General features: G+C 39.3%; 1 protein-coding gene across 3 annotated transcripts in view; it reads right to left on the bottom strand.

Annotated features, from left to right (window-relative positions):
* Positions 1–6,123: 6,123 nt before the first annotated feature.
* The window catches only part of LOC111155413 (ATPase H+ transporting V1 subunit H), a 194,806-nt gene continuing 175,791 nt past the window's right edge, over positions 6,124–25,138 (bottom strand). For all 3 annotated transcript variants that reach the window (XM_022515546.1, XM_022515549.1, XM_022515548.1), the window contains one exon: positions 6,124–6,486. In XM_022515546.1, the coding sequence (XP_022371254.1) occupies positions 6,426–6,486 (61 nt within the window). In that variant the 3' untranslated portion in view covers positions 6,124–6,425. The remainder of the gene's footprint in view (positions 6,487–25,138) is intronic.

Genomic DNA, 25,138 nt, shown 5'->3' with positions numbered 1-25,138 from the left:
CTCTCTGCCTCCCTGCTGCTCCCACCTAGCTGTCACCCAACTCACCTGTCCACTCTTCGCCCCCTCTATCTTCCTCTCTAACTCTTCTGTCTGTATCATCTCACTGCCTGTTACTTCTATCCATCCTACATGCCATTGGCTTAAAAGAGAAGTCTGAGTCAGCCGTGATGGTCCTGCTGGGCCCCACACCTGGACTGGGCTGCCCCAGCCCCTACCACCATCTCCCTATTTGCTGCTTGTAGGTTTATTCAGCTGTGCTGATGTACAGGGCGCCTGAGCGCCACCAAGGCAACACCCCTGCACAAAGCCCCTGTCCAAACCACTCCTTTTGTGGTGACCAAGGGCACAGCCCAGCTGCTCTCTCTAGAGGGCTACCTCTAACACTTGCAAATGCCTTCCTTTAATGTGGTTTTGGGATAACCAACCAACCAACTCAAAACTTCACTTCTGCAATGGTTTCTCCAGACAGTTCCTGATGTCTAGGCTGCTGGGAGGAGGGCCACGTGACACCTGTTTTCTTCAACTTTCTACATCAAAATGTGATCCAGAATGTTTACCAAATAGAAATATTTTACATGACAAGGAGTTATTTTAGAATGCATGCTTTTAAAATAAAGTTGAACCTGAAAGATCAGACTTGTTCTATTATTCCAAATACTTGGCTCAAATGTTGAGAATTACTACAAACTGATACTGGCTCAGAGGGAGAAAACACTTTAACCAGAGTTGTTTGCAATAAAGCAGGTTGCCTGTTGCTGGTATTAATCACGAAGAGGCAGGATATCCATCTGTCTATGATGCCAGCTAAAATAATCCCATGTAATGATTACAATCTGTTTTCAATCCTTTACACTAACACAAATTTAATTCTCACTTCAGATGGTAAGCGTTGTTGGAACAGACTCTAAAATCCTTCCAGCTCTGAGGCTATACACTCTGGCAAATCTGCCCTCTCACTCCCAAATTTAATCTCAGTCTATTCTCAAATGAACTTTACATGTCAACTTTGATTAAAAATACAACTTTAGGGACTTTAGGTTAAATATAGTGAACGTTCTAAACACACACATTTGGGTGCCTGGGTGGCTCAGTCAGGGGTAAGTATCTTCCACTCAGGTCATAATCCCGCAGTCCTAGGATCAAGCCCAGCATCAGCTCCCTGCTCAGCGGTGAAACTGCTCCTCCCTCTCCCTCTGCCTTGTGCTCTTTCCCTCTCTCTCTGTCAAATAAATTAATAAAATCTTAAAAAATAGATAAACAAACACATTTATCTCTGCTTCTTCCCCAACCTGGGCAAACAGGTTTCTGTCACAAGACAGGTTTCTGTAGCAAAAGGCTACAAAGGATTAAAAAAGGAATAAAAAAAATAAATCAAAAGGAATAAACCTACAAAGACAGAGACAACAAAAGAGATCATAGCCAATGCTATCATGAAAATTTGGGAAGCTGTACAAATGGTAACTAACTTCAGTGTCTGCTTTTCTACTCCACTAAACAGCCTGCAAAGGGGTAGATGAGAGGAGGTGATGGCAACCAGCCACACAGCACTCCAGGACACACCCTCTTCTCAAATCTTGGGAACTAGAAGCAGTGGGGCTTCCTGGATGTGGTAGGGCTAAAGAGTTAAAATTCTGGAGGTATATAGAGGGGCGGGAGACCCAGACCCCTTCTGTGAATATAGTTATTGTTGGGTTAAATCCGTTTTCTTGCTCTTTACGTTCTGTATCCCTTCCTTGTTCCTCCTCTCCTGCCATCTTTTAAGTTAATCAAGTATTTTGAGTACACCATTTTATCTTCACTAATGGCTCCTTAGCTATACCTCTTAGCTTATTGACTCAGTGGTTGTTCTAGGGAATTATATATGCATCCTTAATTCATCATGGTCTATACTCATGTTACACCACCTCACATGTAATGGAAGAACCTCACAAGAGCGTAATTCAATTTCCATCTCCTTCATATTTTCTTTCTACCTGTTACTCAGTAATCTTTGTGCATTGGTTCTTTCAACCAAATTCCCTGATACTTTCTTCCTTTGGGAGGGAAAAAAGACAATGACATAGATGGTTACTGGAAGGTAAAGTATCTAGAACCAGTATTCCTCAGTCATGAAAGTGGCTATTCCACTTTTATTCCATTTTTGGAAAAGTAGTCAACATTCTCTTCTAAAATCTGAAAGAGAATGTAAATTCCATGTCAGTTTTGCATAAATGAAGTAACATTATTTGTAGCTCATTCATCTTTCTGACTTTTCCGTTGGGACCTTGTTCAGAAAGTTAAAGGAGCCACATCTCTTAACCAGAACAGAACATTTTGTACAGCAAAACAAAAGAGAACTTCGAAACTAAAAAGTGATTTCATCAGAAGGTTCAGATTTGGAAAATAACTTTGACACCTACTAACATTGAGTGGTTTCAAAATTCAGTCTCAAATATTCTCTATTTTCAAAGGCAAAGATAAGAACAGAGAACCTTTTAGGTGATTATGAAATAAATCAAAAGCATTAAAACTTGGCTCTGAGCTTTCCAAGATTTGACAGCTAGAGGTTACAGAATTATTTAAATTTTAATTACATGAAAATTAACTTCAATTATTCTGCTGTGGCTAAACAAGAAGGAAAGGAGCTTTTTCTAATTGGACATATTCTATCAATCTGATACGTGTGACTGGCCTGGTGCAATGTGTAGGACGAGGCTTCACCTGTCAATGGGAAAGCTTTTCCCAAATTTTAAAATATAAGGGTCAACAGATCCCCACAAGAGGAATTTTTCAGAAGAGTAAGATACTATTTCATTCTCCCTTTAATGTGAATGTCTATGTACCTCTTAAGATCTGAAAATCTGGTCTTTTTTTTTTTTTAATTACTGTGCATACCTACTCAGGTTAATTTTACTATAAATGATCAATGTATGATAGTTTAGAAATTTATTGAGTTTTCTCTCAAACTTCGTAGAACCTACTGTTCCCTCAACAAAAAAACCAATAACACCTGAATTCTATAGCAACTTTTTTCTAATATATTTTACTTTTAGCAAAATTATTTTTCACAAGTTGAAAACAGACTGATAGCCAATGAAACACAAAAGGATTTTTAAAACTACATAAAAATAAGTACAGAGAAACTGTTGAAATTATTCAATCCTGTATTTGATGACATTGTGGAAACTGTGTTTATTTAGATGGATTAACAAATTCTATAATCATCATGCTCTTTGTTTAGACTATTTTTAAAGATGTTTAAAAATGCTTAACAAAATTTGTTCTACTAAATGTATGCCTGATTAGATTTATAAGCATTAACTACTATCTGTTTGTCAAATTTATAAGTCTACCCTGTCAGGTGTTTGCAGTTTTGTTGAACATACAAGTGGTATTAAAATTTTAGGCAGATTTAGTCAATGAATGTTAAAAGCCTCAAGCAAAGATAAAAAATGTCTTTGTAATTCTTAGAAATAAGTTCTATAAGCTGAATGTAAAGATTTGAAGGAGAAAAAGGTGCCTAGAGATCATTTTAATACATGGGATAATAATTAAAATATGAGGACATGGGAGTATTGCTTCCCATGTCCAAAACCATTTCTTGGGAATTAAAGCATTAACAATTTCCATCAGAATGACTGTCATTAAATCTACTTCAGAATTTATGCAAAATGAAACTAAAATCAGAATGATGTGCTCTTATGAAATTCAGAAAACTGCACTGTCTCATTACCAGAACTTCTGAAAACTGAATGTCTTTCAAAACCTAATAATGTTACAGACCATTATGTTAACATGAAAACTGATCTTCTGCTGACGCAAAATCTGTAATTACTACATAGGAAACTTTTATCTCTTGTTTTTCCATGTTTGGGGAAGTAAAAATATCTAGGTCAAAGCAATTTAGAAAACTTTCAGTCAAAAAAATTGGTTTGGGGTGCCTGGGTGGCTCAATTGGTTAAGCATCTGCCTTTGACTCAGGTCATGATCCCAGGATCCTGGGATCAAGCTCTGCCCTGGGCTCCCTGCTCAGCAGAGAGTCTGTTTCTTCTTCTTCTCCCTCTGCCCCTCTCTCACTCTTCTCTCTCTCAAATGAATAAAATGTGGAAGGGAGGATGGGAGGGAGGGAGGGAAGGAGGGAGGAAGGATTGGTTCAATCAGACTACCTATTTTCTTGGCAAATATGAAGTCAACTCTCAAAGAAAACCCTTTCATCTTCTTTATCCATTCATCTGTTGAAGCGCGTCTTGGCTCTTTCCACAGTTTGGCTATTGTGGACATTGCTGCTATGAACACTGGGGTACATATGGCCCTTCTATTCACAACATCTGTATCTCTGGGGGAAAGATGTGTCTATATATACAATGGAATATTACTCAGCCATCAGAAAGGATGAATATCCAACTTTTGCATCAACATGACGGGACTGGAAGAGATTACGCTGAATGAATATAAGTCAAGCAGAGAAAGTCAATTATCATATGGTTTCACTTATTTGTGGAATATAAGGAATAACATGGAGGACATTAGGAGAAGGAAGGGAAAAGTGAAGGGGGTAAAATCAGAGGGGGCGATGAACCATGAGAGACTGTAGACTCTGAGAAACAAACTGAGGTTTTTAGAGGGCAGGGGAGGTGGGGGGGATGGGTTAAGACTGGTGGTGGGTATTAGGAAGAGCACGTATTGCATGGAGCACTGGGTGTGATGCATAAACAATGAATCAAGGAACACTACATCAAAAACTAATGATGTGGACGCCTGGGTGGCTCAGTTCATTAGGCGACTGCTTTCGGCTTGGGTCATGATCCTGGAGTCCCAGGACTGAGTCCCGCATTGGGCTCCCTGCTTGCCGGGGAATCTGCTTCTCCCTCTGACCTTCCCCCTCTCATGCTCCCTCTCTTATTCTCTCTCTCTCTTTCAAATAAATTTAAAAAAATCTTCAAAAAAAGAAAAAAACTAATGATGTACTGTATGGTGACTAACATAATAAAAAAAAATAAAATAAAGTTCTTCTCATTAAAAAAAAAGAAGAAAAGAAAAACCATTCTGGCACATGAAATCACTAACCAAGAAAAACATCCATTATCTTAACTAACTTTTCCCATAGGATCTCTATGCTGAAAAGAAAGCAATATTCAATCGTTGAACACTACATCAAAAACTAAAAATGTACTATATGTTGGCTAACTGAACATAATAATAATTTAAAAAGAATAAAAACAAAATAAATAAATTAATCTATTAAAGACAAAAGGCTCAGATTTGGGGGTAGGGAGGGGGGACGTATATGCTAGGCATGCCCTGTTCAAGGCCTGTAGTTCCAGAGTAAAGAGGGAAGAGGACAGAAATAAATATCTACTGGCAATATTGAAACCAAAAAGTATTAAAAGAAAACAGACTTGAGGGGCGCCTGGGTGGCTCAGTGGGTTAAAGCCTCTGCCTTCAGCTCAGGTCGTGATTCCAGGGTTCTGGGATCTAGCCCCCAATTGGGCTCTCTGCCCAGTGGGAAGCCTGCTTCCTCCTCTCCCTCTCTGCCTGCTTGTGATCACTCTCTGTCAAATAAATAAATAAAATCTTTTAAAAAAAGAAAAAAAAGACAGACTTGAGGTACTAAAATCCAAGAATGAAAGTACAGGAAATCAATGAAATAAAAATAACTCTAGGGGCGCCTGGGTGGCTCAGTGGGTTAAGCCTCTGCCTTCGGCTCAGGTCATGATCTCAAGGTCCTGGGATCGAGCCCCACATTGGGTTCTCTGCTCAGCGGGTAGCCTGCTTCCCCCTCTTCCTCTGCCTGCCTCTCTGCCTACTTGTGATCTTTCTCTCTGTCAAAAAAATAAAATCTTTTAAAAATAACTCTAAAGCTAAAATTCTTCACTGAGCTCCACAGGCAAATCTTTTGGACCATAGCATTATGTTAAAAATGTATTTAAAATTTTAAAGTTCTTTAAATATTAGCAGAGGATTGCTGTAATGTGTATGTGCACATGGACAGATGGGCAGATGGATGGGTAGATGGACACAGATACGCAGAATTTCAGAATATTTACTTACCATTCACTACCTTACAACAATTCTCCCAATTTGGCTAGGAAAAAAGATTATTTTTGTTATAGTTTGAGTAAGGAATAAGTAAATAGCAAAACCTTTTTGAAGCAAGTATCCTTTAATAATGATACTCATTTCCAGAGAACAATAAATACAGAAATTACAAGCGGTACATGTAACAATAATCTTTTCCTTAGCAACAGAAAGCACCTACTTTTATACAACTTACAGGGCAAACACGTTTAATGAAAATCAGCACTGGGAAAAGCGACACAACAGAAGAAAATTGCAAGTAAAATGAAAAATTACTTGTTCTTGACACTAACTAGTGAGATTCACACTCAGGTACTCCGTCCCAGGTGAAACAGGAAGGCTGGAGATTCTGAGGTTGGAGGGCATGTTCAGCTTCGGGCAGCAGCAGTCTGGGGCTGCTCAGATTGGAGCTGTTTACCAAGATATTCCCTAAAACAGTAGGAATAAAATAACAAAGTTGTTTAACAAAGCTTAAACAAAGTTTAAACAAAGTTTCGAAATCAAAGCACAATACACCATGTCATCTATACTTACTTTAACATCTAAAAATTAGTGAAATACCTCCAGAAAACTAAACTTTTCCAGATTTGAAAGGTACCTGTACTGTATGAATCTGAAACACTCTCTTTACCATGCATAAGTCATTACACACACAAACAGGTGATTCTGCATGCAACTACAAGGCAGTGTCTACCTCCCTGTCTGGGTCAAGTTTTGTTTACTACAGTCATACTTTTGCAATCAAAGAAGTTCAAAATCAACTGAAGTAGGATTCCAAGTAAGTGGACTGATACATGAAAAACACATTTCCTGATACTAGTGAATGAATATTAAGTATCTAGACCTCAGGATGAAAATAAATCACTAAAAAATACCATCAAGATTGACAACATGTAATGAAACTTCTCATTACTGAGCACTTTCTCTGCACCAATATAGTCTAAAACCTTCACAAAGATGGTCATACTGAATCCACAAACAATCCCAAGAGCAGAGAAGTAGTATTCTCATTGTACAGGTAAGGCAACTGAGGCTTAGAGCAGAGGTTTCCAAACTACTTAGGTCACATTCTCCTTTAGAAAATGAACATCTGCCCAGAGAACGTGTATACTTAGCTCTAAATTACACACAGGTTTCACTGTTAATTCCAGGAAAAAAAAAATCTCTTTCCTATTTTCCTGTGAATGACTTGCCCCAACTTTTGTTTCTGAACAAAAGAAGAGATATTGTGAATAACATTTTAAAAAGTCCCCGCTATGAAAAGGAAAGAGCATGAGTTTTGGATAGAGACCTGGATTTACATTCTGGGTGCATGGCCTCCCATGGACATACTGGTTCCAGAGGCTGTGGGATGAGGGCACCTGCTGGGGACGAGCAGCAGGCACACGCAGTCACACTGTCATTTTCTCTCCTCATCAGCTGACATTCAACCTCTCCCTGTCTAAGCACCTCCAGGAAATGACCTGTGGGCCACCAGCATGGACCAGTAATGTAACCCTACCTTTCTCCACAAAGGTGCAGAGAAAGGGGAGAGAGGTGGTCCAAGGATTTTACTATGTTGCTCTACCTCCACTATCACGACCTTTGTCCAAAGCTATCAAAGATATGAAGTAAGACTGAGAAAAGGAAGACGTGTTTGAAATAGGAACCAGACGGAATTCTGTGGACTTGGGCCAGTGAGGGTTTAGGGACCCCCCCCAGCTCGCGAAGGTAAACTAGGACTGAAAATACTGAGGGACTGACTGAAACCTCCTATAGCATGAACATGATTTATATGGGTTTTTTTTTTTACCCTTATACTGACTTATTAATTTTGGGTGTCATATTAAAGCACATAATATATTTTTGTGTCAACTAGGAGCTACACAAACATAATCTAGACAATGGGTATAGATCTTACTTTCAACCAACAGTAAGGAAGTAGTTCTGTCTAACTCACGCAAGGGCAAAAAGGGAGACCACCTATAAAGTTTATTAGGAAAAAAGTAAGTTTATTGTCACTATAAATGCCACCACTCTGGAGAGGCCTGCAACTATGGAGTATGTGTGACTGCATAAGTTTGATGTGCTGTGCTATATTGCTGTTCTTGGTGGGGGAGGGGGGGGAAATGAGAGGTAGGGTATAACAACATTTACCACAAAATTTCCAGATCTTATATATATATTATATATGCATATATAATATATACATATATTTGTTTTTTCCTATATGTATCTAAAAAAATCAAGCCTGAAATTAGACATGCTTCATTGCAAGAGGGCCCTCTAATATTCCAATTTTAAAAGTTAGACTCTTTAGTGTAAAGGATGAGCAGAATATGCCACCCCAAAATATGCCACTTTGGTGCACTATTGTGAACTGTAGATACTTGAAGTGCAGGGAGAGGCTTTCTCTGAACTCCCCTTATCTACTTAAAGACAGGTCCTCCAAAAGGAACTCAGTTGTCCTAAGTCCCCTCCCTGGGAGTTTCATCAAACAAGGAAGAATGACTCTTATCACAAGAGAACAGTCTTAAAGTCCACATTACATCCAGAGAGACTTGACAGACCATGTCACAGTCTCGTATCTCCCACCTACTTTGCTATGGGCCCAGCCATCATTCCTAAAAATCAAATACTCTCTTATAAGAGGCCTACATCCCCACTCCTTGTTCCCTATTAAGATGGAATTTAATCTTAAATTCTAAAGCTACAATTTTAAGTTACCCATTTTTTCCTGGGTATCTCCCATGTGTATGTGAGGTATACATGTTAATCAATAGCTTTTTTCACGTTCATCTGTCATTTATTACAGGGTCGCAGCTAAGAACTCAAGAGGGTAGAAGGAAAATTAGTTTTCCTCCCTTCTTAGAAAACATTTAAAAAGTGTACCTAAAGATACCATGCCACCCTTCAATTATAATAAGCTGTGGTACTTTCAATAAGGACCAGTGCAAAGGGCCATGTTCTAAATAGAAGTTTCCAAATCACAAGAGAACAGAACAATGCCTTCCAGAGCTCAGTGCTCTGAACTGCCAAGAGATGGAAAAGGGTCTGGCTGGATCTGGTTATACACAAAGGCTCCCATCTGCTCCACACCTTAGAGAGACATGATGGGTGGTTCACTTCCCATACCAGATTTAACTGATTCTCAGGGATGAGAGTGAATAGTTGGGAGGTGAAAAAGCTAACTGATTTCCTCATAAAAAAGACATAGTTGTAGTAAGGGTCAAAGAGGAATAACAGAACAAAACAAAGATGAGCTGTTCTGGCAGAGTATTGTCCAACCATGGCTTTTTGCCCACTGGTTTTCTGCTTCTTTGTTTTTCCTGGTGAAAGGTCTTTATTATGGATGACATGCTCTACTATACTCTCATTTTATTCCTACATACAAAGTGGCCCTGAGGCATCTACTTCTTTTTCACTACCTTAGTGCCTGGGATGCAGAAAACACAAGCCTTCCTTTGTGAATGTTAAATAGAGTTTATGCAACTTAAAGATTCAGACAAAGGACAAGAAAGAACACACAGAAGGGGTTCAACTGTGAATGTGTACATCAAGAATCCCAGAGGATGGGGCGCCTGGGTGGCTCAGTGGGTTGAAGCCTCTGCCTTCTGCTTGGGTCATGGTCCCGGGGTCCTGGGATTAAGCCCCATATCTGGCTCTCTGCTCAGCAGGGAACCTGCTTTCCCCTCTTTCTCTGCCTGCCTCTCTGCCTACTTGTGATCTCTGTCTATCAAATAAATAAATAAAACTTAAAAAAAAAAAAAAAAAGAATCCCAGAGGAAACTCTGTGAGCCTAACTTGTAGGTCACAAAATGCTGAAAGTCTAATAGGAGAAGAACCCAAATGGGACCCATGGAGAGAAGAATCAAATCTCCTCAGGCTTTTCTGAAATTACTGTTTACAATGGCTTATTGAGTTGTTAAAATATCAGACAGACAGGAAACAACATGTGTTGGAGAGGATGTGGAGAAAGGGGAACCCTCTTACACGTTGGTGGGAATGCAAGTTGGTGCAGCCACTTTGGAAAACAGTATGGAGATTCCTCAAGAAATTAAAAATAGAGCTTCCCTATGACCCTGCAATCGCACTACTAGGTATTTACCCCAAAGATACAGATGTAGTGAAAAGAAGGGCCATCTGTACCCCAATGTTTATGCGGCAATGGCCACGGTCGCCAAACTGTGGAAAGAACCAAGATGCCCTTCAATGGACAAATGGATAAGGAAGATCGGGTCCGTATACACTATGAAGTATTATGCCTCCATCAGAAAGGATGAATACCCAGCTTTTGTAGCAACATGGACGGGACTGGAAGAGATTATGCTGAGTAAAATAAGTCAAGCAGAGAGAGTCAGTTATCATATGGTTTCACTTATTTGTGGAGCATAACAAATAGCATGGAGGACAAGGGGAGTTAGAGAGGAGAAGGGAGTTGAGGGAAATTGGAAGGGGAGGTGAACCATGAGAGACCATGGACTCTGAAAAACAATCTGAGGGGTCTGAAGGGGCAGGGGGTGGGAGGTTGGGGGAACCAGGTAGTGGGTATTGGAGAGGGCACGTATTGCATGGAGCACTGGGTGTGGTACAAAAACAATGAATACTGTTACGCTGAAAAGAAATTTTTTAAAAAATGAGATATATATATATATATATAGAGAGAGAGAGAGAGAGAGAGAGAGCTGACCTGAGGCCCAACCTTAAAAGATACTAACTGTAGAAAAAGGACTTGGCCTACCCAAAGCTTTGGCAAACATCTACTCCTTTGAACTTAGTGTATAAAATGTTATAGTCTGTTTCCCTCATGTCAATTGGCAACATGCAGTCCATTAAAATATTCCCCAAGATTGATCTAAGCCTGCCTGTGAACTCCCCATGATCCCCCAGCCATAGGGAAGTCTTGGCACTAAGTGCCTGGGGCAGAGAACACAGGACGGTTGCCACATTCCACACATTATTACAGCAATCATGGTCACTTGCTTGTAGGTATGCCCACACGTTATCCTCCTATGTTTAAAGCATCCGTGTGAGATGAGTGTTATCTCCATTTACAGTGAATCAAATGGAGCCTCAGAAAACTTCCAATAACAGGCTCAAGGATAAACTGAGCAAATGGCTGGACAGGGCTCAGATCCTATGTTCTTTAATACTGTGAAGCTGCCGGGCCCCTAGAAAGAGCCCCAAAAGGAGTGAAAAGCAGCCACTATTCCTAATTTTACACATTAGAGAATAATAAGAGGGTATGAATAATTTCTTCAGGTTAAGGTAACATTACTGTCAGGCAAAAGGTAAAATAATTATGGATTTTACTTCCAGGGATTATAATGGATCCATAACAAAGGACTCAAGAAGACTTATTTTAAGTGAATTATCTATGTATTGAGTTGGTCTTTCTCTCTGTACCTGAAAATCAATACAAAAATAAAATTCAACTTATAATTTGTTCAGAAAGTACCCAATTTGTACCAGCAATCCACAGGAGTTTGACATTAAATCTTTACTTCTACTAAGAAGCAAAATTTGAGAAGTATAATATTTTCTCCTCTTTAACTTCATCCATAATTTATATCATTTGGAATTCTAAATCTCTGAAACTGAAAAAAGAAAGGGTCTGAAGACCTACTCCCCTTTTTAAAAATCCAAGTACAAAACTTCTCACAAAAGAAACCATGCTGCATTCTGGGAAAGCACTGACATCTAATTAAGAAATATCTATTTTAAGGGGCACCTGGGTGGCTCAGTCCGTTAAGCATCTGATTCTTCGTTTTGACTCAGGTCATAATCTCAGGGTTGTGGGATTGAGCCCTGGGTGAGGCTCCATGCCCAGCAGGGAGTATGCTTGAGACTCTCTCTCTCTCTCTCTTTGCCCCTCCTCCCACAGGTGCCCATGCACACACACGTACTCTAAAATAAACAAATCTTTACCCCCCCCCAAAAAAAAAGAGGGGCACTTGTGTAGCTCAGTCAGTTAAGTGTCCAACTCTTAATTTTGGCTCAGGTCATGATCTCAGAGTTCTGAGACTGAGCCAGTGTGGCGCTCCATGCTCAGAAAGGTGCCTGCTTCAGGATCTCTCTCCCTCTCCCTTTGTATCTACCCGTGCTCACGCTTGCTCACATGCATGCGTGCTCTCTCTCTCTCTCTCTCTAAAATAATAAATAAAATCTTTAAATTAAAAAAAAAACACCTATTTTATTCTCTTGTCAATGGCCATAAAAGATCTATACTTTGGCACTGACCATAATACTGAAAAATCACTTTCCAATTCCTGAGAAAGCTACACAGGGCTTGAAAGAGGCAGTCTGAAGATGACATTAGCTACCTAGGTTCCAAGCTGTTAGCAGCTAGCATATCAAGAAGTGTTTACTTGGTGTATTTTTAACTCTTAGATAAGAAAGGCCTTCACCATATTACAATCTTCACTAAACTCAGAGCTGTGTAAGTAGTCAAACATTTTTATTCTTTCTTTAAAATTATAGTTGAAAAAACAAAAACCCGTACTTGAAGGAACTATGATATCATCCAATATGCTTCACCTATATATAATTTAAACTCACAGTGACTTCACCCATACAATTTAGTGCCCGGAAAAAAGAGAATTTTCTCCTGACAAACATATTAATCTGTGAAAACTACAATCTCCCTTATTTCCCTTTTTCCCTTGGTTGCCAAAAAGCTCAGTAGAAATTCCATGGTTACTATCATTTTTATATTATTTTCTTTAGTCTCTATTTGATGTGTAAGCTTTCATAACTAAAATTATGAAGGACGTACAGAAAGAGCTGATATCCCACATCCTTCTGTGAGTTTATTACAATAATTATTAAAACTACAACTGAGGTAGAGGAGTTCCCTGTGAACGATAATCCTTCTGCTGTGTGGCTGCTACAGAACATCACTCAACACAAACTACTATCCAGCCCCAACTGTGAACTGTGAGAAGGAGAGGCCCAAAGATGGCAGAAGAGGAGGAGATCCTCTCAACCAGTGCTGAGTTGAGCTGAATATCTACCAGGCCATTCCAAACACCTATGAAATCAGCCTGTGATGTAAGAAGATATATCTGGATCCCTACAAACACAGTATCTCCAAGATTGGTCTAGAGATATGAAACAGGGAGCCAAGATTCTGCAGGCAGATATCAGAAGATAAACAGAAGGAGGAGGGAGCCTCCAGGATCCCTGCACCACTGGAGCACAAAAGCCTCCGGTGCTGGGGACCAGGCACAGACTAGCAGACTGGTCGCAGCGGGGAAAGGACTTTAGGTCAGATCCCCAGCCTTCCAGTCTGAAACCTGGAGATTGTGAACTGAGGGGCAGCTGGTGGTTTTAGAAGCACAAAGGGCAGAGATGTGCCTGGACCTGGAAGCGAGGGCTGGTAATGCTACTGTGGGGCGCACAACCCAGGATCCTGCCATTTTTAGCAACACAGACAAATGGAGACAGTGTAGCCTGGAAAGCTCACTGAAGAACAGACTGTGATCTCTCTGTTCTGAAGAGGTTTGGATACAGTCACTTCTGCTCTGACTCTCAAAAGAGATGTGGAAAGCCACTAGGGAAAACTGCCAGAGAACAGAAGTCCCAGGAAAACTGTTTTCACTGACCCCATCGCCCCCCCACAGAGGAGGCAGGGCAACTCTGCCCAAACAGAGTTGCCTGAGTAACATCGCTGCAGGCCCCTCCCCCAGAAGACAGGGTGGAAGTACAAGAGGCCGACAACCCTAAAGTCTCTATAAAACAGGTGCATCTTGCTTCTATTGTGGTCAATAATCTGGAATCTATACATTCCCTCAACCATCCCTCAACAGAATAACTAAGAGGAGGAACCCCCAATGTAGGAAAAACTCAGACTGCGACCTCTGCCACAGAACTAACTGTGGATATAAGAAAGATGTCGGAAGCAAACTTCAGCATTCTGAAGACAATAGCTAAGATGGAGAAAACTATTAGTGGCATCATAGATTTTCTAAGGGCAGAAATGAGAGCTGATCTGGCAGAACTTAAAAATGCTATCAATGAGATCCAATCTAACCTAGATACTCTAACAGCTAGGGTAAACAAGGCAGAAGAACAAATTAGTGATCTAGAAGACAAACTGACAGAAAAGAAGGAACAGGAGGAGGCCTGGAACAAACAGCTTAAAATCCATGAAAACAGAATTAGAGAAATAAATGATGCCATGAAACCTTCCAATGTCAGAATTACTGGGATCCCTGAGGGGGTAGAAGGGGGGGGTGATCATTAGATATTTGACCAAATCATAGCTGAGAATGTCCCTAATCTGGGGACTGAAACAAGCATCCGTGTCCTAGAGGCAGAGAGGACGCCTCCCAAGATCAAGGAGAACAGACCAATACCCTGGCACGTAATAGTAAAACTTACAAATCTTAGAACCAAGGAAACCATCTTAAGGGTAGTTACGGGGCAGAGATTCCTTACATACAGAGGGAGGAACATCAGAATAACATCAGACCTGTCCACAGAAACCTGGCAAGCCAGAAGGGGCTGGCTGGCAAGACAGATTCAGGGTACTAAATAAGAAGAACATGCAACCAAGACTTTTTTTTTTTTTTTAATTTCTTTTCAGCATAACAGTATTCATTGTTTTTGCACCACACCCAGTGCTCCATGCAATCTGTGCCCTCTCTAATACCCACCACCTGGTTCCCCCAACCTCCCACCCCCCCGCCCCTTCAAAACCCTCAGATTGTTTTTCAGAGTCCATAGGCAACCAAGACTTCTTTATATTGCAAGGCTGTCACTCAGAATGGATGGAGAGATAAAGAGCTCCCAGGACAGGCAGAAACTTGAAGAACAGGTAAACCACTAAGCCGGCACTACAAGAAATATTAAGGGAGGTTCTATAAAAGGAGAAAAACCCCAAGAGTAATACAGAACAGAAATATACAAAGACAGTCTACAGAAACAGGACCTCACAGGAAACATGGTAACAATAAAATAGTATCTCTCAATAATCACTCTCAACATGAATGGCCTAAATGCTCCCATAAAGTGGTACAGGGCTGCAGATCGGTCAAAAAGACAGGACCCACTGATATGCTATCTACAAGAGACTCATTTTGAACCTAAAGATAGATCCAGACTGAAAGTGAAGGGATGGAGAACTATCTTTCATGCCAAGGGACCACAAAAGAAAGTTGGGGTAGCAATTCTCCTAACAGACAAATTAGATTTTAAGTTGAAGACTGTAGTTAGATACACAGAAGGACACTATATCATTCTTAAAGGATCTATCCAACAAGAAGATCTAACAATTGTAAATATCTGTGTCCCCAACATGGGAGCAGCCAACTACATAAGCCAACTGTTTACCAAAATAAAGAGACATATTGGTAACAATTCATTAACTATAGGGGATCTTAACACTCTACTCTCAGCAAGAGACAGATAATCTAAGCAGAAAATCAACAAAGAAACAACAGCTTTGAATGACACACGGGACCAGATGGACCACATAGATATATACAGAACATTCCACCCTAAAACAACAGAACACTCATTCTTTTCAAGCGTACACAGAACTTTCTCCAGAATAGACCACACTGGGTCAAAATCAGGTCTCAACTGATACCAAAAGATGGAGATCATTCTCTGCATATTCTCAGACCAAAATGCTTCAAAACCACAATTCAATCACAAGATAAAGTTTGGAAGAAATTCAACCACTTGGAAGCTAAAGACCATCCTGCTCAAGAATGTCTGGGTCAACCAGGAAACCAAAGAAGAATTTACACAATTCATGGAAACCAAAGAGAACAAAAACACATCGGTCTGAAACCTATAATACAGCAAAGGCGGTCCTAAGGGGGAAATATATAGCCATCCAAGTGTCACTCAAAAAAATAGAAAAATCCTGAATACACAAACTATCTTTACACCTTAAAGAACTGGAGAATCAACAAAAAATGAAGCCTAATCTATGCACAAGAAGGAAAATAATTAAGATTAGACCAGAGATCAATGAATTAGAAACCAGAAATATAATAGAACCATCTATGAAACTAGAAGCTGGTTCTTTGAAAGAATTAATAAGATCAATAAGCCACTGGCCAGATTTACCCAAAAGAAAAGAGAACAGACCCAAATTAATAAAATTATGAATGAAGCGGGGTAGAGCACAACTAACACCAAGGAAATAGAAATCATCATCAGAAATTAGAAGCAACAGCTATATGCCAATAAGTTAAGCAACCTATAAGAAATGGATGCATTCCTAGAAACCTATAAACTTCCAAAACTGAATCAGGAAGAAACTGACAACCTGAATAGACCAGTAACTAGGACAAGATTGAAGCAGTAATCAAAAACCTCCCAAAAACAAGAGCCCAGAACCTGATGGATTCCCTGGGGAATTCTACCAAACATTCAAAGAAGAAATAATACCTATTCTCCTGAAGCTGTTTCAAAAAACAGAAACAGAAGGAAAACTTCCAGACTCTTTCTATGAGGCCGGCATTACCCTGATCCCCAAACCAGTCAAAGACACCATCAAAAAGGAGAATTTCAGACCAATATCCCTGATGAATATGGATGCCAAGATTCTCAACAAGATAACACCCAACCGTACATTAAAAAGATTATCCACCACGACCAGGTGGGACCAGGTGGGATTTATCCGTGGGATGCAGTGGTGGTTCAACATTTGCAAATCAATCAATGTGATAGAACAAATTAACAAGAGAAGAGAGAACCACATGGTCCTCTCGATGCCGAAAAAGCCTTTCACAAAATACAACATCCTTTCCTGATTAAAACTCTTCATAGTATGGGGATAGAGGGAATATTCCTCAATTACATAAAATCCATCTATGAAAAACCCATAGTGAATATCATTCTCAATGGGGAAAGCTAAGAGCCTTAAGATCAGGAACACAAGAAGGATGCCTACTCTCGCCACTATTGTTCAACATAGTACTAGAAGTCCTAGCAATAGCAATCAGACAACAAAAAGAAATAAAAGGTATTCAAATTGGCAAAGAAGAAGTCAAACTCTCTCTATTCACAGATGGAAAACCCAAAAGACTCCACACCCGCAAATTACTAGAACTCATACAACAATTCTGTAATGTGGCAGGATACAAAAATCAATGCACAGAAATTAGCTGCTTTCTTATACACTAACAGTGAAACTGTAGAAAGAGAAATTAGAAACTCGATTCCATTTACAATAGCACCAAAAACCATAAGATAACTGGGAATAAACCTCACCAAAGAGGTAAAGGATCCATACTCTAGGAACTACAGAACACTCATGAAAGAAATCGAAGAAGACACAAAAAGGTGGAAAAACATCTCATGCTCATGGATTAGAAGAGTAAACACTGTTAAAATGTCTATGCTGCCCAGAACAATCTATATTTTCAACACCAATCAAAATACCATCCCAATCAAAATACCAATGGCAGGACGCCTGGGTAACTCAGCTGGTTAAGCAACTGCCTTCAGCATCTTCAGTCCTGGGATTGAGTCCCACATCAGGTTTCCTCTGCTCTGTGGGGAGCCTGCTTCTCTCTCTCCCTTTCCCTCTGCCCACCACTCACCCTGCTTGTGCATATTCTCTCTCTCTCTCTCTCTCTCTCTCCGTAAAATAAACAAATAAAATGTTTAAAAGAAAAATACCAATGACATTTTTCAAAATGCTGGAACAAACAATCCTAAAATTTGTATGGAACCAGAAAAGACCCCAAATCACCAAGGAAATATTGAAAAAGAAAAACAAAGCTGTGGGCATCATGTTGCCTGATTTCAAGCTATATTATAAAGCTGTGATCAGTAAGACAGCATGGTACTGGCACAAAAACTGACGCACAGACCAATGGAACAGAATATAGAGCCCAGATACGGACCCTCAACTCTATGGTCAACTAATCTTTGACAAAGCAGGAAAAAACGGCCAATGGAAAAACAACCGTCTCCTCAATAAATGGTGCTGGGAAAATTGGGACAGTTCAATACAGAAGAATGAAACTGGACCATTCTCTTACACCATATACAAAGATAAACTCTAAATGATTGAAAGACTTCAATGTGAGACAGGAATCCATCAAAATCCTAGTGGACAACATAGGCAGTAACCTCTTCGACATCGGCCACAGCAACTTCTTTTAAGACATGTCTCCAAAGGCAAGGGAGACAAAAGTGAAAATGAACTTTTGGGACTTCATCAAGATAAAATCTTCTGCACAGCAAAGGAAACAGTCAACAAAACAAAGAAGGAACCCATAGAATGGGAGAAGATATTTGCAAATGACAATATGGATAAAGGGCTGATATCCAAGATCTATAAAGAATTTCTCAAACTCAACACCCAAAAAATAAGTAATAAGTCAAAACATGGGCAGAAGGCATGAATAGCCACTTTTCCAAAGAAAACATACAAATGGCTGACAGACGCATGAAAAAAATGTTCATCATCGTTAGCTATTAGGGAAATTCAAATCAAAACCACATTGAGAGACCACCTTACACCAGTTAGAATGGCAAAACTTGACAAGGCAAGAAACAGCAAATGTTGGAGAAGTTGTAGAGAAAAGGGAACCCTTACACTGTTGGTGGGAATGCAAGTTGGTGCAGCCACTTTGGAAAACAGTGTGGAGGTTCCTCAAAAAATTAAAAATAGAGCTACCCTATGACCCAGCAATTGTATTACTGGGTATTTACCCCAAGGATACAGATGTAGTGAAACAAAGGGCCATATGCACTATGTCCACAATATCCAAACTGTGGAAAGAGCCAAGATGCCCTTCAATAGCCATCTGTGTTCAAGAAGCTATGTCCACAATAGCCGAACTGTGGAAAGAGCCAAGATGCCTTTCAACAGATGAATGGATAAAGAAGATGTGGTCTTCTCTGGAATACAATGGAATATTACTCAGCCATCAAAAAGGATGACTACCCAACTTTTGCATCAGCATGGACGGGACTGGAGGAGATTATGCTAAGTGAAACAAGTCAAGCAGAGAAAGTAATCTATCATATGGTTCCACTTATTTATGGAACATAAGGAATAGCATGGAGGACATTAGGAGAAAGAAGGGATAAATGAAGGGGGGAAAATCAGAGGGGGAGGTGAACCATGAGAGACTATGGACTCTGGGGAACAAACTGAGGCTTTTAGAGGGGATGAGGTTAGGGGAACGGGTTAGCCCAGTGATGGGTATTAAGGAGGGCACGGATTGCATGCAGCACTGGGTGTTACATGCAAATAATGAAACATGGGACACTACATCAAAAACTAATGATGTACTGTATGGTGACTAACATAACATAATAAAAAAATACTAAAACAAAAAAATAGAAAAATAAAACTACAACTGAGCCATAACTGTATTCCTCTTAACCTTTACATATCCCGTCGGAAAACAAATGGGTATAATATAAATCAAAAATGAAATAACTTTCTCTGGATGTAGAAAAACAATTTTTTTTAAATATTAACTTCATATTGGCTTACAACACAGATTTCTATTGGGTGAAGAGTAAACAATATTTAAATATTTTATACAGGCCTGGGTTTTTTAATGCTAGTTCACTATAGTTATAAGTTGAGTTATTCCTCCAGCTTTTATCATGATTTTCCGTATCATACACAAAGCAAATTTTGTTTTTACAAATCAGTTTTCCTATGTAACTACCAAACTATGTAAAAAATCACAGTGCTCTCTCCCATCTGCATCTGATTTACATAGTTAGAGACACAGTTAAATTCCAAATATAAGTATCTTCTCCCATTCCGTGGGTTGCCTCTTTCTTTTGTTGACTGTTTCCTTTGCTGTGCAGAAGCTTTTGATCTTGATGAAGTCCCAAAAGTTCATTTTTGCTTTTGTTTCCTTTGCCTTTGGAGACATATCTTGAAAGAAGTTGCTGTGGATGATATCGAAGAGGTTACCGCCTATATTCTCCTCTAGGATTCTGATGGATTCCTGTCTCATGTTGAGGTCTTTTATCCATTTTGAGTTTATCTTTGTGTATGGTGTAAGAGAATAGTCGAGTTTCATTCTTCTACATATAGCTGTCCAGTTTTCCCAGCACCATTTATTGAAGAGACTGTCTTTTTTCCACTGTATGTATATTTTTTACTGTTTTGTCAAAGATTGACCATAGAGTTGAGGGTCCGTATCTGGGCTCTCTACTCTGTTCCACTGGTCTATGTGTCTGTTTTTATGCCAGTACCATGCTGTCTTGGTGATCACAGCTTTGTAATAAAGCTTGAAATCAGGTAACGTGATGCCCCCAGTTTTATTTTTGTTTTTCAACATTTCCTTAGCGATTCGGGGTCTCTTCCGATTCCATACAAATTTTTGGATTATTTGCTCCAGACCTTGCAATTGCACTACTGGGTATTTACCCCAAAGATACAGATGTAGTGAAAAGAAGGGCCATCTGTATCCCAATGTTTATAGCAGCAATGGCCACAGTCGCCAAACTGTGGAAAGAACCAAGATGCCCTTCAACAGACGAATGGATAAGGAAGATGTGGTCCATATACACTATGGAGTATTATGCCTCCATCAGAAAGGATGAATACCCAACTTTTGTAGCAACATGGACGGGACTGGAAGAGATTATGCTGAGTGAAATAAGTCAAGCAGAGAGAGTCAATTATCATATGGTTTCACTTATTTGTGGAGCATAACAAATAGCATGGAGAACAAGGGGAGTTAGAGAGGAGAAGGGAGTTGAGGGAAATTGGTAGGGGAGGTAAACCATGAGAGACTACGGACTCTGAAATACAATCTGAGAGGTCTGAAGGGGCGGGGGGTGGGAGGTTGGGGGATCCAGATGGTGGGTATTGGAGAGGGCACGGATTGCATGGAGCACTGGGTGTGGTGCAAAAACAATGAATACTGTTACGCTGAAAATAAATTTAAAAAATTTTTTTAAAAATTCCAAATGTAAGGACATAGAGTCAAACTGTTTCCACAATACTTTAAAAATCTCAACCTAGGAATAGTGACCACCATGATGTGTACCATTTCCTAGTGCCTGCTATTTACTTAGCACTGCACTAACAGCTCGATGTACATTTTCTTATTTACTCTCCACCATAATATTCATAAAAGCTGTGGATGAGCCCCATTTTTATAAGTAAGGAACAGGAATTGAGCAATGAAAATGACACACTGCAATGTTAGGGTAACTAGTTAATGGCCGGAGGGTATTTGTATCCACGTCTGTCTGATTTAAAAACTCAAAATCTTAATCACTATATAGTACCACCTCATGGTACACTATTCTACCTCACACTGACTAAGACCGTATTATTGTGTAGATGTAGGAGTAAAGAGCTTAAGAACATCACAGTGTGAGTCCTCAAATTTATTTCTCAAATATATTTTCCTAACCACCAGCCATTTTATTTCCTAACAGCATCTAAATCCAAAGATTAATAGAGTAGCAGTATCTCTAAAGAGGTCAGTGATTCTAAAAGTAGAATCTGTTTATGTGAATTCTGGTCCTAAGAAACAAAGATGTGCATTTTAAACTCAATTGCATTAGAGTCTATTACAAAAGCAATTTAGGCAAAGTTTGCAATAACAAAGTTATTTTTCACACAGGAATTCCAACAATCATTTTAAACTAGCTACTTAATCTAAAACATCCAGCCACAAAATCTATAAAATCTAAATATCCAGAGTTTCTTTAGCTCCAGCTTATTTTCAAGACTAGTCCCTCTTTACCTATTACCACCAGCTTTATCATTAGATCAGCAGTGTCTTTCATACTTTATCATTTTTCCAACATATGGCGATGATATGCAATGCACTGAGCCACTGAAAGTATCAAAGTTGGCAGCGGACACTTCTTTTCCTCTTCTCTTTCTTTTTAAGACTTGTTTTAATAGAGCAGTTTTAGGTTCACAACAAAACTGAGAGGATGGGACAGAGATTTTCCATATACACCCAGCCCCAATGCAGGCACAGCCTCCCCTACTATCACATCCCACACCACACTGGTACATTTTTTTTACCAAGGATGAACCTGCATTGACACATTATAACCATCCAAAGTCCGTAGTTTACCACAGGGTTCATTCTTGATGCTGTCCATTTTATGCCCTTGGGTGATTGTATAATGACATATATCATCATCATACCAAACAGTATTTTTAGTGCCCTCAAAACCCTCTATAGTCCAGCTATTCATCCCTTCCTCCTTCCCCACACAATTGATATTTCTATAGTCTGCACAGTTTTGCCTTTTTAGAAGTCACATGGTTGATTTATACAGCATGTAGACTTTTCACTTTGGCTTCTTCCACTTAGTATGCGTTTCAGGTTCCCTCACACCTTTTCATGGCTTGACAGTTCATTTCTCTTTCATGCTGAGTAATATTCCATTGCCCTGATGGACCCAAGTTTGTTTATGCATTCACCTACTAAAGGACAGCTGGGTAGTGTCCAAATTTTGGCAATTATGAATAAAGTTCCTATAAACATACCTGTGCAGTTTTTCGTGTGGATTTAAGTTTTCAACCCCTTTGGGTAAATACCAAGATGCATAATTGCTGGATCATAAGAATATATTTAGTTTGATAAGAAACCACCAGTCTTCCAAAGTAGCTGTACTATTTTGCATTCCTACCAGCAATAACTGAGACTTCCTGTTACTACACACCCTGGCCAGTATTTGGTTTTTGTCAGTGTTCCAGATTTTGGCTAATCTAATAGGTATATAGTGGTATCCCATTTTTGTTTTAATTTGCATTTCCCTGATGACATATGACGTGCATCTTTTCATATATTTATTTACCAAAAGTGTATCTTCTTTGGTGAGGTGTCTGTTAAGGTCTTTGGCTCATTTCTTACTGAGGCTGTTTTCTTATTGTTGAGTTGTAAGAGCTCTTTGTATATTGCAGATAATAGTCCTTTATCAAACGTGTCTTTTGCAAATAAATATTTTCTCCCAGTATGTAGCCTGTCTTCTAATTCTCTTGAAATTATTTTTCAGAGACGATGTTTTTAATTTCCATGAAACCCAACTTCTCAATTATTTCCTTCACAAATCATGCATGCCTTTACCATTGTATTTAAAAATGCATCACTATACCCAAGGTCATCTAGGCTTTCTCCCATATCATGTTCAAGGAGTTTTATAGTTGCACATCCTGCAGTTAGGTCTATGATCCATTTTAATTAATGGAGTTAATTTTTGTGAAGGGTGTAAGGTCTATGCCAGATTCATTTTTGCATGTGGACATCCAGTTGTTCCAGTACTGAGACTATCTTTGCTTCTTTGTCAAAGGTCAGTTACCTATATTGGTGGGGGTCTATTTCTAGGTTCTCTACTCTGTTCCATTGCCCTACTTGTCTGTTCTTTCATCAATACCACACTGTCTTGTGTACTGTAGGTTCATATGAAGTCTTGAAGTCAGGTAATGTTAATCCTCTTAACTTCATCCTTCCCCTTTAATACTGTGTTGGCTATTTGGGTGTTTTGTTCTGCATATAAATTTTTGTATCAGTTGGCTGAAATCCACAAAATAACTTTCTGGGATCTCAACTGAAGTTGTACTGACTCTATAGATCAAGCTGAGAACTAACATCTTGATAATACTGAATCTTCCAATTCATGAACACAGGGTCTCTATTTACTTAGTTCTTTGATTTCATTCATAGAGTTTAGTAGTTTTCTTCATGATGTAGCTTATATAGATATATATTTTTTGTTAGATTTATACCTAAGTACTTCGTTTTGGGGGAGGGAATGGCTTTTTAATTTCAAATTCCACTTTTTCATTGCATATATATAGGAAAGTGATTTACTTCTGTATATTAACCTTGTACCCTGCAATCTGATTGTAATCATTTATTAGTTACAGGAAAGTTTTTCTGTCAAATCTTTAGGATTTCCTACATAGACAATACTGCCATCTGCAAACAAAGTTTTATGTCTCCCTTCCCAATCTGTATACCTTTCTTCCCAATATTAGTTCCAGGAAAGTTTTTCTGTCAAATCTTTAGGATTTCCTACATAGACAATCATGTCATCTGCAAACAAAGTTTTATGTCTCCCTTCCCAATCTGTATACCTTTCTTCCCAATCTGTATATTTTTCCTTTCCTTTTCTTGCCTTATTGCATTAAGCAAGAATTTCAAGTTTGATGTCAAAAACAGAGCCACACGTGAGAAGGGATATCCTTCTTTGTACTTGATCGTTGTGGTAAAGCTTCCAGTTTCTCAATATTAAGTAAGATGTTAGCTATAGGGTATTTTTTTTAAGATTTTATTTATTCCTTTGAGAGAGAGAGAGAAAGAGCAGGAGCAGGGAGAGAGGCAGAGGGTGAAGCAGATTCCCTGCTGAGCTGGGAACCTGATGTAGGGCTCTATTCTGGGACCTAGAGACTGTGATCTGAGCCAAAGGCAGAGGCTTAACCATCTGAGTCACCCAGGCACCCCTGTAGGGTTTTTAAATAGATATTCTTTATTAAGTTGAGAAAGTTCATCTCTATTCCTAGTCCACTGAGAGTTTTTATCATGAATGCATGGTGGATTTTGGTGAATGCTTTTTCTGCATCTATTGATAAGATAATGTGATTTTTCTTCTTTAGTTTGATTACAGTAATTGATTGTTTTTGTTCTATTGTGTTACGTTAGTCACCATACATCATTGGTTTTTGATGTAGTGTTCCATGATTCATTGTTTGCGTATAACACCCAGTGCTCCAAGCAATCTGTGCCCTTCTTAATAGGGAGGCTCACCCAACCCTTCCCCCCCCTTTCTAAATCCCTCCGTTTTAGAAGGTTCATCTCCCACTCCAATTTCTTCCCCTTCATTTTTCCCTTCTCCTAATGTCTTCCATGCTCTTCCTTATATTCCATAAATAACTAAAACCATATGGTAACTGACTTTCGTTGTTTGACTTATTTCACTTAGCATAGTCTCCTCCAGTCCTATCCATGTTGATGCAAAAGTTGGGTATTCATTCTTTCTAATGGTTGAGTAATATTCCATTGTATATATGGACCACATCTTCTTTATCCATTCATCTGCTGAAGGGCATCTTGGCTCTTTCCACAGTTTGGCTACTGAGAACACTGCTGCTATGAACATTGGGGTACATATGGCCCTTTACACTATG

The sequence above is a fragment of the Enhydra lutris genome, unplaced genomic scaffold (assembly GCF_002288905.1).
Source record: "Enhydra lutris kenyoni isolate GAN:26980312 unplaced genomic scaffold, ASM228890v2 scaffoldscaffold41, whole genome shotgun sequence".
Classification (NCBI taxonomy): domain Eukaryota; kingdom Metazoa; phylum Chordata; class Mammalia; order Carnivora; family Mustelidae; genus Enhydra; species Enhydra lutris.
The sequence above is the reverse complement of the archived record's forward strand: the minus strand, read 5'-3'. Positions and strand labels throughout refer to the sequence as shown.